Source organism: Labrus mixtus, chromosome 4 (assembly GCF_963584025.1).
Source record: "Labrus mixtus chromosome 4, fLabMix1.1, whole genome shotgun sequence".
Classification (NCBI taxonomy): domain Eukaryota; kingdom Metazoa; phylum Chordata; class Actinopteri; order Labriformes; family Labridae; genus Labrus; species Labrus mixtus.
This window is the reverse complement of record NC_083615.1, coordinates 14,170,851-14,182,274: the sequence shown is the minus strand read 5'-3', so window position 1 is coordinate 14,182,274 and position 11,424 is coordinate 14,170,851. Positions and strand designations below refer to the sequence as shown.

General features: G+C 42.5%; 1 protein-coding gene across 2 annotated transcripts in view; it reads left to right on the top strand.

The window, feature by feature from the left end:
- The first annotated feature begins 326 nt into the window (after positions 1 to 326).
- Positions 327 to 11,424, top strand: part of met (MET proto-oncogene, receptor tyrosine kinase) — a 75,678-nt gene continuing 64,580 nt past the window's right edge. For both annotated transcript variants that reach the window (XR_009672946.1, XM_061035975.1), the window contains exons 1-2: positions 327 to 604; positions 2,182 to 3,379. Coding sequence is in view for 1 of the 2 variants with exons in the window: in XM_061035975.1 (XP_060891958.1) it covers positions 2,183 to 3,379 (1,197 nt within the window). In the remaining variant the exon portion in view is untranslated. The remainder of the gene's footprint in view (positions 605 to 2,181; positions 3,380 to 11,424) is intronic.

The following is an 11,424-nucleotide window of genomic DNA, read 5'->3' as shown; positions in this document are numbered from 1 at the left end:
CAACATACAATATATACAAAAAGTACAGGAATAATAGTTATTGCACAGAGTAGCCATGTTGCAGCATGTTTAAAGTGCAGTCGTGTTACAATATCAGTGCAGTATGTTCCACATATCAGAACATTAATCCAATAAAAACAGTATATGTGCCACGTGAAAAAACTAGGTCCATGACTCATTTTCTTATTCTCACTCATGTTTTCCTGCTCTTATTTTCTACCTGTGTGTGTTTCCCACCTCAAGTTGCAGCAGCACCTGGATGCGTCACAGAGTGTTGGAGAGAAAGGGGCGGAGTCTTTACGCGCCACGGGAGGAGCTGGGATGTGAGAGCGGCAGCGGCAGCGTGTCTGCTGGATGCACTCAGTTAGACAGTATACTGTTGTTCCTCACAGAGATCTACGAACTAGTGTTAAACTCCTCAGAAAAAGGACAAATTCTGAAAAAAAAGGATCTGACACTTTCTCTCTGGTAGTTTTTAAAACGGAGAATACAGATTCAATCAGGCGACCAGTTTGGATTTAAGGTGGAAAGTCAAGAAGTCCCGCTCCTGGATAAACAAGCGGAATATGATTTGAATCAAGGGAACTCTGTTGCTCGCTAACAGGTGAGTTACTCATCTTAAATTGTGCTTCTACTTTATTGACTTGACTCTTTTTCATTCTGAAACTGACTTTTCATGCGTAAAAGCGCAGAAAAAGTGACCCTGCATTAAACTCCTGACCCTCTCCTCCTCCTCCTCCTCCTCCTCTGAATATCACAGCTTTGAAATGCTTTTTCTTTCTCTTAACACCACTTCACCACCTCTCGGTGTGTGTTTTTTTTTTTACTTTAAGCTATGAGTCACTTTCCTCCAAAATGAAAACATTTTCACTGTTTCCCATCGCCTTTTGTCCTTAAGAAAACACAGTGACGACGCTTTAAGTTTCATGTATTGTGTTTGGTGCAGGTGCGCAATATTGTGCACACTATTACTCATAATTTTAGACCAAAACAAGATTCCTCCAACCATGCCCCTAAGGAAACATTACTGACTCAAACACTGTTTATTAATAGTATCATTTTGGGTTGCAATTTACTCCTCTGTTACTGTATTTTTCACCATATTCTTTCACATTAGTGTTTTATTTATATTTTTAAATATATTTTATTTTTTTGGCACTCATGCCAGAAACGCTTTTATTGGGAGTTTTTCCTACATGCACCTGTTTCTGTCTGTCTTTAAATGTCCTCCCTTAAACATTTTGGTAATATAGAAAATGACCTTTCTCCTTAAGACTTGCTCTTAAATACAAATGAGCTGTTTACAGTGAGACATGAGGCATAAATCAGTAAAAAATGTGCGCACAAGGAATCCCATTTAGTGCATCACTGTGGCCACAAACAGGAAAAAACAACAACCCTGAATTACTGGATGTTATTGCCTTGTTTAGGTTTACATCTGTAATCCTGTTAAAACCACATCCAGATAGGAAGCATGCAAATGTTCATTTTGCAAATTCTCTGGTGTTGCGCCCCCTCCCTTACCTCCCTCTCTCCCTCCACTAAAAGCATCTCCCAGTGGATTACCATTTAGTCGCTGGGGTTATTTATCATTTTGCTGGATGGTCCCCCTTGCCTTCTCCCTCCAGCCTATTTTGTCTTAATTGAGTTTATCTCCCCTCCCTTGGGGCGCTTGCTGTCTAAACTTAGGCCCGTGGTTGTGTCGCCCTGCAGAGCGTGGCTGCTCCCTGGGTGATTCACTGTTGTGCCTCTCGCTGTGGTCACTTGGGAGCAGGGCTGAGCACCGCAGAAGTGCTCACCCAGGTCCCACCGCTGGCCTGTGTCGGGTCAGTGAAGTTAGAGGATGAAACTCTGATGATTAAAAGGCAGATATTAAAGCTTTGTGTCACCATAGAGCCTCGTTTCCCTTCCAGTACAAGTGGCTTCACTGCTTGTGGTGAAGTGAGTAAACCCAGATTTTTTTCCCACCCTGACACAGTTCCATTTATAAGTCCAAAACGGGACACTCTTATTTCTCCTCAGTGGCCCCTTTTCAGTCCAGCACATCGCCCTTTTCCAGACATTCACTCTCCGTACAATTGAGGCCACCTATTCAAGGATATCTGTGACAAATATTTTAAGGTCTGTATGTTCCACAGAGCTATTTTAATTGTGCATTTCTCTCCTCTTTTTTGGCCACAGGATGACTCCCCTCTCACTTCATGTTTTCATGCTGCTGTGGGTCTTGTGCCCCGGTACGATGAGCCAGTGTGATAAATCATCTGAGACCAGCAATCTAAACCTCTCGGTCAGCTACGAGCTCCCCACATTCACCGCAGACTTCCCAATACAGAACATGGTGACGCTCGCCGGCATCATCTATGTCGGGGCTGTGAACAGAATCTACGCCTTGGCTCCGAACCTCACCAAGCTGTCAGAGTACCACACGGGGCCGCTGCTTGCGAATGAGACCTGCGGACAGAAACCGACGAGCACAGACGGTGAAAGGGTGGACAACCGTAACATCGCCTTGGTGGTGGAGAAAATGTACGATAAGGGATTGCACAGCTGTGGCTCAGCAGACAATGGTGTTTGCCGGCGTCATGTTCTGTATGAAGACGGCCCGAAAACTGTCGACGAACAGGTCTCCTGCTTCACCGACGAAGCCAAGAATGGCAAGGGTCAACCCAGCGATGCAGGTGTTGTGGTCAGCCCTTCAGGTTCACAGGTTCTCAACGTGGAGACCAACATCATCAAGTTCTTCGTTGGGAACTCTGAGATCCCGGGCGTAACGGGAAACATTTCTAGCAGTGCAACACATCCTCACACCATCTCCGTGAGGAAGATGAAGACGAGCCTAAACGGCTTCACCTTCTTCTCCAACCACTCCTACATGGACCTGATTCCATCGCTACGTGGAAACTACTACCTGCGATATGTTTACTCCTTCCACAGCGGCCCGTTCATCTACTTCCTCACGGTGCAGAGGGTGAGCAGAGACTCGCAGGCCTACCACACTCGCATAGTCCGCATGTGCTCGTCGGACCTCGAGATCCGCCGATATGTGGAGATGCCCCTTGAGTGCATAAGCACCGACAAAAGGCGCAGACGCTCCGCAGACGACGTTAAAGTGTTCAACATCCTCCAGGCAGCAAACGTCACCAAAGTGGGCAACGACGCCGAGCTGCAGAGGAAGCTGAAAGTGGAGGAGGGCGATGACGTGCTGTTTGCCGCCTTTGCCCAAGGACAGCCGAACTCTCCGGAGCCGACGGCAAACTCAGCCGTGTGCGTCATATCCCTGAAACACATCAACAACATGTTCAAGATGTACATGCAGCGGTGCAACACGGTAGACCCGTATCACTTCACAGGATCAGACAAGAAGTCCTGCTACAATGTGGTAAGGACTGAAAGGGGAGGGGGTTCCCATGTAAAAGCATGCTATTGTTGTACTCTGCTACTTTGCATTTATATTTTCTGGAGGGAAATGCAAATATTGCTCTTTTCTCAACTGTCAAAAAACACGTCTTAACATTGTTAAAGCCAGACCTTGTTGAAGACAGATGGAAGGTAGACATTTTTTTTCTTTAAGTGTCTTCTTTCCTACTAAACTTTTACAGTTTTTTCTCAAAATCTTTGCAAAAACAATTCAATTATCTGGGTTAAAACTTCTCCATTGAACACCCATACAGTTCTAGCTTGTCTAATTAATTAGAAAATTGGTCAGAATTATTGTTTGGTCAGTGCTTTTCTTATGTTTGAGACTGAATCAACTGGAGTGGCTGCAGTTGTACATGAAGGCAACCTTTACAGTAGCTACTGCATTGTTAATATGTTAATATTGGACAGTTTTTATTATCCAGCAGGGACTGTTTTGTCTTTAAGGAGCGTCTTTGCAGAACCTTGGAAATGTATTTATTCATGGTACATTTGGACTGTCTTGGTGTCCTAGTAATAAATGTGTTGTTTATTGTGCACACCGAAGCTGATGATAAACTCTTTGCTAAAGAAGTGATTTAAGGAAACTTTCTAAGTTGTATTTTTTTATTCAGGGAGATGCTGGGTTGAATAAAAAAAAGTTAGGTAGACGCTCTTTGTAGACCAGCAATCAGGTTTAAACATCCTCCTGATGTTTTACAGCATCTCTGAGACTCATAAAATCCGCCTCTGTCACTCGTCCGTTGTATACGCATGGCTTGTGTTTTTATCTATTAGAGTTACAGGCCTTGGCTGTTGCTTCACTGCCGGCAGGTGGGCTTGTTGGCTGGAAACACTGTCTCAGTAGGTGGGTGGTCTCAGGTTCAGTCAGCCTGTGAGTCTGCTGTCTCTGTGTCCTTGTGCCATTGTGTTCAAGTGTCCTTGAGCAAGACGCTGAAGCGTGACCTGTTTCTGACTCTTGCCTTTGACCACTGACCGGTCTGGTTAATAGCGTGCGGGGAAGGTGTGCATTGTGGGGAAATGTAAAGGAAAAAAACACAAGATCATTGTGAGTTTGAAATGATGTTTGTCATGTTCTTTTAAGCATTTCTGTTTATGAATGTTTTTTACTGGAAAGGGACAAACTTTCTCATTGCTTTGACTCGGTACCTGCAGCAAATAGGATTTTAAAGTTAGATTTTTTTTCCCTTTTTTAGATAGGACAGCTGAAGAGAGGCAGAAAATGTTGGGAGGAAAGTGCAGAGGTCGGATTTGAACCCATGGGTGCTGTGATGAGGACTATAGCCTCTGTACATAGGGCGCGTGACGTAACAGCTAGGATATATGGCGCCCCAGCAAATAGGATTTGAAAGAAAACAATGACTTTAAGGTTGAAGAGAAGCCTCTCTGTATACAGTCATATTTAGCTAACTGATAAAGACTCTTAGCCAAATGTCAGAACAGAAACTTGACTTGTCGGGTCGGTCTCCTGACCTAAATCCTACCAATCATAATGCGTCTCTCTTTCTTTACCGCCGAGAAGTGTCTAATAACACTACACAAAGGATACCTGCAGATATGGACTCCTTTGTTAAAGAGTTTGGTCCTTTATGTGAAGACAAAAAAAAAGCAGTCGCTAAATTGCTCTTTGTAAAGCCACCAGACTCCATCGACAGAATGTGTCATTTTATGTTGCAGAACACAAACCCATCATTTCCCTGATAAGTGTTTTTTTTTGATTGTGTGTGTTATATAAATATTGTGTTGATTGAAACATACCCATTAAGACATCCAAGTAGCACAATACCAGAAATAAAGAAGCAGATCAAGGCAGCGGTATAGACCAACAGCTCCCCCGCTCTTTAAGTGAAATTATTGTTTTGTCGGTGAAGTGTGGTGGCTTAGAAGAATATTGTGGCAAGTTTGTGATTTAAAAAAAAAACTAAAGTAGGGTTCTCTTCTGTAAAGTAATAACTTATAAGCCACTTTGGTTGAAAATCTAGTTTGATTTAAACAAGCACTTTTTGTGAACATACTTTATACCATACTTTGATTGACCTGTTTGCCCTTAATTTGAGTTTTTTATTTGATTTTTTTAACATACTTCATTAATCTAGAGGGGGAAATTCTGGTTTACACTGTGTTATTGAGTTATATGCTTCTCACACACATATTATTGCACACACATGCACAAACAGGTCATGCATTAATCCAGAGTGAGATGTCAGAGTGGAGCTGCTGCACAGGGAGCTGTTTGGGGTTCAGTGCCTTGCTCAAGGGAAACTCTGCAGTACTCGAGAAGTGACCTTGCAGCTCTCCAACCACAAGACCAGCTTCCATATTTAAGTCTGTACCGGGATTTGAACTATCGACCCTCCAGTTCCCAACCCAAGTCCCTACAGACTAAACTACTGCCGCCTGTTACAGCAATAGCAATTGCAATACAGTAACTGCATTTCACAAACTTTTGTACCTGCTGTCTTTAAGACCCATAAACATAGAGCCCAATATTTCAACACCAGTGTTCCACCTTCAGAGATAGCACCTAACCTCATAGTCATTGCATCAATTCATCTGCATCGAACTGCAGTAACCCCCCACCCCCATTGTGCTGCAAGACAGTTGTTACCTATTCAGTACCAAGTCCTCCCCCAATCCATCAACATTAACTGGATCAATCAGGTGAATCACCTAATCAATAATGACATGACTGTCAACCTCCATGCAAAGAGGTCTGTCAATAAGTATAATGGCGCTGCCCCCTCTCTGACTTCGTCTTGACTTGACCTCAGCATCAGACACTACTGTATATCAGCAGACAGTAGATTAACGCTGACTCCTCCTGGGTATATTTTAAAGTGGAATAAGCTCTCAAATGGGCACCCATGTATCGGAGTCGAGCAAGAGCCAGAAGGTGACTTGTCAAAACATTGTGTGTGTGTGTGTGTGTGTGTGTGTGTGTGTGTGTGTGTGTGTGTGCGTGTGTGTGTGCGTGTGTGTGTGTGTGTGTGTGTTTTACTATGCAGACTATATTTAGTTTTATGAACTAGTTTGAGCATTGCTGCACGTGCTGGAAACATTTCTTAGCTGCTGTTGATATGCATTGAACCACAACTACTCCCCATAGCACCCCTAGTGGTCAAAAACTCCAAGAGATGCCTTTAACTTTTGTCAGAATTAACATTTATGCTCTGAAACTGAATTATCATGCAACATTAATGTTCTGATAATAACCTAATCTATATTTTCGTCTCAAATGATGGATTACACAACCATTCATTTACATTTCAAAATCAATTTTTATACTGTACAGAAAACAATGGAAACCAGTGGCTGCAGGCAAAGATAGAAATCTTCAGTGAGGTTCTCAAACACATGAAGAGCGACGTGTGGTTAAGTTCAGATTCAAACCGCTTTGGAAATACATGCAAATACATGGTGGGTGGGTGTTTTGGGTACATCAGCGCAGTCCTGACAGCTATCAGCGGTGGTGGAGATCCACAGGGGAAAGTGAGGAATGCTGGGAGCTGGGGGGGGGGGTTTAGGGGGCAGCACATATCTGACTCTCAGCGAGCCGTGATGAATGGCTCGGGGATAACAGGGCATCAGCAGCTGGGCGGAAGATGATCCCCCGACCCGTTGTGGCAGCCAGCCACGCTGCTGGCGAGCCCCTCTTCCCCAATCGGCTTGACCCCCACCTGTTAGCGGCACCTGTGGGAAAGTGGAAGTCTCATCCGTTACACCAAAGAGGCTTTTAATTTGGAGGGACGATTTAGAATGATCATTTATCAACGCATCTTGAATTGATAACACAGTTGTAGCACCAGTTAGAGCCCATTCTCAATATCGAAAAACGGTCGAATTAAGTTCATCTCTTGAAAACCTCCAGAAGAACCTTCTGGCTCCTTGGAATTTTGGTTACCAGATGTGACAAGTTTTATAATGGTGAACAAATTTTGTGCCAAAGTCAGAACAGTCGTCTCATAACTCACAGAGCCTGTTCAGCTACCGTGCACAGGATCAAAGCAAAAAATCATCCTGGTACAAATCAAACAACGTACGCCTCGTGCTTCATCAAAAACAAAAGTTGCATTGTACGCAGTGATAATGAACGCTGAGAAATTCTTAATTTCCTCAAACCCCAAACAGTAATTGTCTGTTTTCACCTCATGAGAGAGGCCGAAGGTACGACAACTGTTGTTTTCATCACTCAGAGTGAGAGAGTGCACTATTCTATTATTACACATTCTTACCTATTTACTCACTTGATTATTGAGTCGTCATGCAGCGTGACATCAGGTCTGCAGGATGAACAGGAGCATCTCCATGCTGTGAAATTATCCTGTCCCTCCGTTCCTAACTCTGCAAAGCACTTGGCCTAGTTCTGATGGCTCTGCACACAAAATGGTGAAATAACTTTGTTGACTTCATGCTTTTGCAGCTGCAAAAGTGTCCTCGCTCAGTGATCTCTTTTTAGTATTCTTAATCTAACTAGGGTTGTCAGGCTACGAGAATTTTAGATTTAAATATCATACAAGTAAAAATCAAATGATATTGACACCTGTACTGATGCTGCAAAAGTAGAAGTCTGAGGCACCCAAAATTAGTTTATTTTTAATTTTTTAATGCATACAAATTGCACATAAACTCCTGCACAGTCCAAATTGCAAAAATACTTTACATTGCCAACATATTTATGCAATTTAGACAGTGCTCTCTGTTTTTTTCCTTCTGCAGCTATCGATTAAAAATACGACCATATCAAGATCACAAGTTTTCGGTACTTTTGGATAGGATCAATCATTAAAACAACAGATATTTTATCATTTTTAAAACACATGGTATCGGTGCATCTGGTTGCCTAGCAGTTAGTGCAGGTGCCCCATGTACAGAGGGTTAAGTCTTCTAGAGCCTGTGGCCCGGGTTCAAATCAGACCTCATGTCGTTCCCCACTCTCTCTCTCCCAGGTTTCTGACTCTATCCACTGTCCTATCTCAAAATATCTAAATAAAAATCTTAACCCCCGGCTCTCCCCACCCTTCATAGACCCCTCACCTCATCCCATGTCTCTTTAAATCTCTTTTTTATCTATAATAAAGGTTAAGATGGCGCCGCACACAGATGCTACGGCTTCGAGTTCTCCCACTAAATGCCAATTACAGTATTTCGTTGTACTTGTACAGTGACAATAAAGATATCTTATAAAGGCATAGAAAGCCCAAAAATGAATATCTTATTAACAAAACAAAACACATGGTATTGAAAAGATACAAAAACATTTTTGACAACCCTAACTCAAACACACACTCAAAACCAGAGTGTTTATTTTCTCTTTGCACGACTCAGCAGAGACGAATGGCACAAGAATTTGCACATTCAAATATTAGAGTGTTTGAACATGCAGATGCAGCAGATCAAGTGCTGAATCACTGCAGCCAAAAGAGCTTTTATTTCTCTAAAACCAAAAAGCCGTCCTTCAGTTTCTCTTTTATTGCTGACGGCTGTGATTCCTCTTGTTCTCAGCTGCCAGGTTAAGAAAGCTATAACTGCCTCCCTGATGCTCGTGCTGCAAACCTGGAGTCAGTGAGCTAATCATAGCTCTGTTTCATAGATTTATGACTTGTATGCAGTGGCATATGGCAGGTAGACTCTGCTATCGTGAGGTTTGGGGGAGAGATAAGCGCGGCCATAAAAGTTGTAAAGACTCCAAGGATGCATTCTTCCGCACACGGGGGGTTATTTTTGTCGCTTGCTCCGGCAAACTGTGTATTTTTGGTTGAAACCTCCCAATCGGGATTTGGACGAGGTTGTAAGAGCATGTTTGAAGTTTCTTAAGTGCTGGTTGTCAGCTCAGAGGTGCCTCTTAACTCCAGTTTAGGCTGCAGGATATGATAAATGTTGTAATGATGAGTGGCTCTCTTTTCAGCTGTCTGCATGATGGATCAGATCTGTTGTTATTGTTTCTGTCTTCAGGCTGCTAGCAACTCCAGGAAGAGCCTGGAAACCAGAGAAATAATGACTATTCTTAGTGACCTTTAGTGTTACGACGATTAACTGTGCATTGGTGCATTCTTTAATTATGCCTCTTTCCTTGACACAATAATCCAATTTTTTACTGTTTTATTTTAGTCAATATTCACATAAGCAAATCGGCTTAAAGATGGAGTAGGCAATGCTGGTTAAGCCCTTTGTTACTTTAACTCAACAGCCAAACAAATACGGTAAAATCCAGACTATAAGTCGCACTGGTATATGAGACGCAGTCGGTTCCTGTGTGAGGATTTCCACTACGCTCACCAAAGTCTACGAAGAGTATTGTCACTGTAGCTCTGTAGCTCTATCAGTACCATCTGTTTTCACTTTGTAGTTGAGCTCTCAGCCTACGGTGAAAGTTGTGAATTGCAGACAGCCCTCGAGTCACTCTGCCTGCCTTCACTGGTCACTTGTTGCCTTACCGAACAATGTGCTACCGTTTTCTTTAAATGCTTGATTTTAAGCTAATGAGGTAGAAATGTAACTGCGGGTTGCCGGTGGCTGAGTGGTTGGGGAGGCAACCCGTGTATCTAGCAACGTTATAGAATCCAGGAAATCAAATAACTAGGCTTCAATAACATGAGCTTTGAGCTGTGTTTCTAGTGGGCCAGGAGGTAGAAAAGTAAGCAGAGACTTGAATGTACCTGTTGCTTTGCTGTGTAGCTGCCTTGCAGTCACTTGTTTTTGACAAGAGCCAGCGTTGAGTAAAAACACTGTATTGTTTTTCCTTGTGCACACAGAACCGACTGTCATCACCAAAGACATGCATAACTAGGGGTGTGATGTGATTGAGTGCCCGAGATCTAGCGATATTAAAATGTGACAAAATGTAATCTTCGAGGTGACAACTGTCTCACGATATCAGTACATAGACGCAGAGTGGCAGCCATCATGATAGAATCTGATGTTGAGCTGGAGATTACTATCGAAGATTTGAACAATAAGCAGTGATATTCATTACTAAGAATATTTGTTAAAATGTTTTTATTATTCCATTGGTTTGAATTTTGTGATTTTTATAAAATAATAGACTCCTTTTCCAGGATGTTTCGTCTTGTGAGCTGAGTCTATTGTCACACCCCTACTAATAACTCGTGAGTGCAACATATTATGAAGACAAATATTGGAGCTTATAATTGGGTGTTGATCTCAAGAAGCTGTAGTAAAGAAATGTGGAGAAATGTGGTACGGGCTTTTAAGGGTAAGAGTTCTTGTTGGAGTAGAGAGCTGGAGCACTGTGAGGAGCCTGAATGATGATTTTAGACAAAGGTGTGTGGATGAGAATCGCACACACCTCCTCTAACTGTAGTTGATACTGTATCATAAAGGCCTCAATTTACTGGATTGTTGATTTGAGTAAAAGAAGAACACATATTAAACAGCTGACCTGAATGTATGTCCATTGTTTTACTTCAAAATAATACATTTAAAAGCAACATTTTATGAGACTTTTAAATACTTTCCAATAAGTTCTGCAGATTTTTACTTGAAAACTGACCTATTTGTTGGAGTTGAAGTATTTACGTAGTGCTCCACCTCTCATAATAAAAGCACTCTTAAAGCTTTATCTGACCCCATGGATGTGTTGTTGTCTGACAGTATCACTTTAAAAAAAAGACATGTAAGTGCCATTCTGCTGCCTAATGTGCCTTGTGTGCAGAGCCATGGCGGAGATTTGTAGCGTCCCCAACATGCCTCTACCACCCATTCCCATAAGTCTATAGAGGGAGCAGGAACATTTGAGACTAAAAATAAAGAGGAGCCGAGGGTCAAAATTATCATCAGATTACTATTGATTGGAGAAAACCCACCAAATGCTGATTGCTTTTAAATTGAATCTTCGGCCTGATTGATTGTAGCGTGTGGAATATAATTCCAGCTCGGAGACGCTTTTGACCGACAGTCATTTTAATTAGCCCGCCTGTTTTAATGAACACGCTTAAACGCTGCCTAGAAAACAAATACCAGAAGCAGCGAAAGCGGCCCATTGATTTT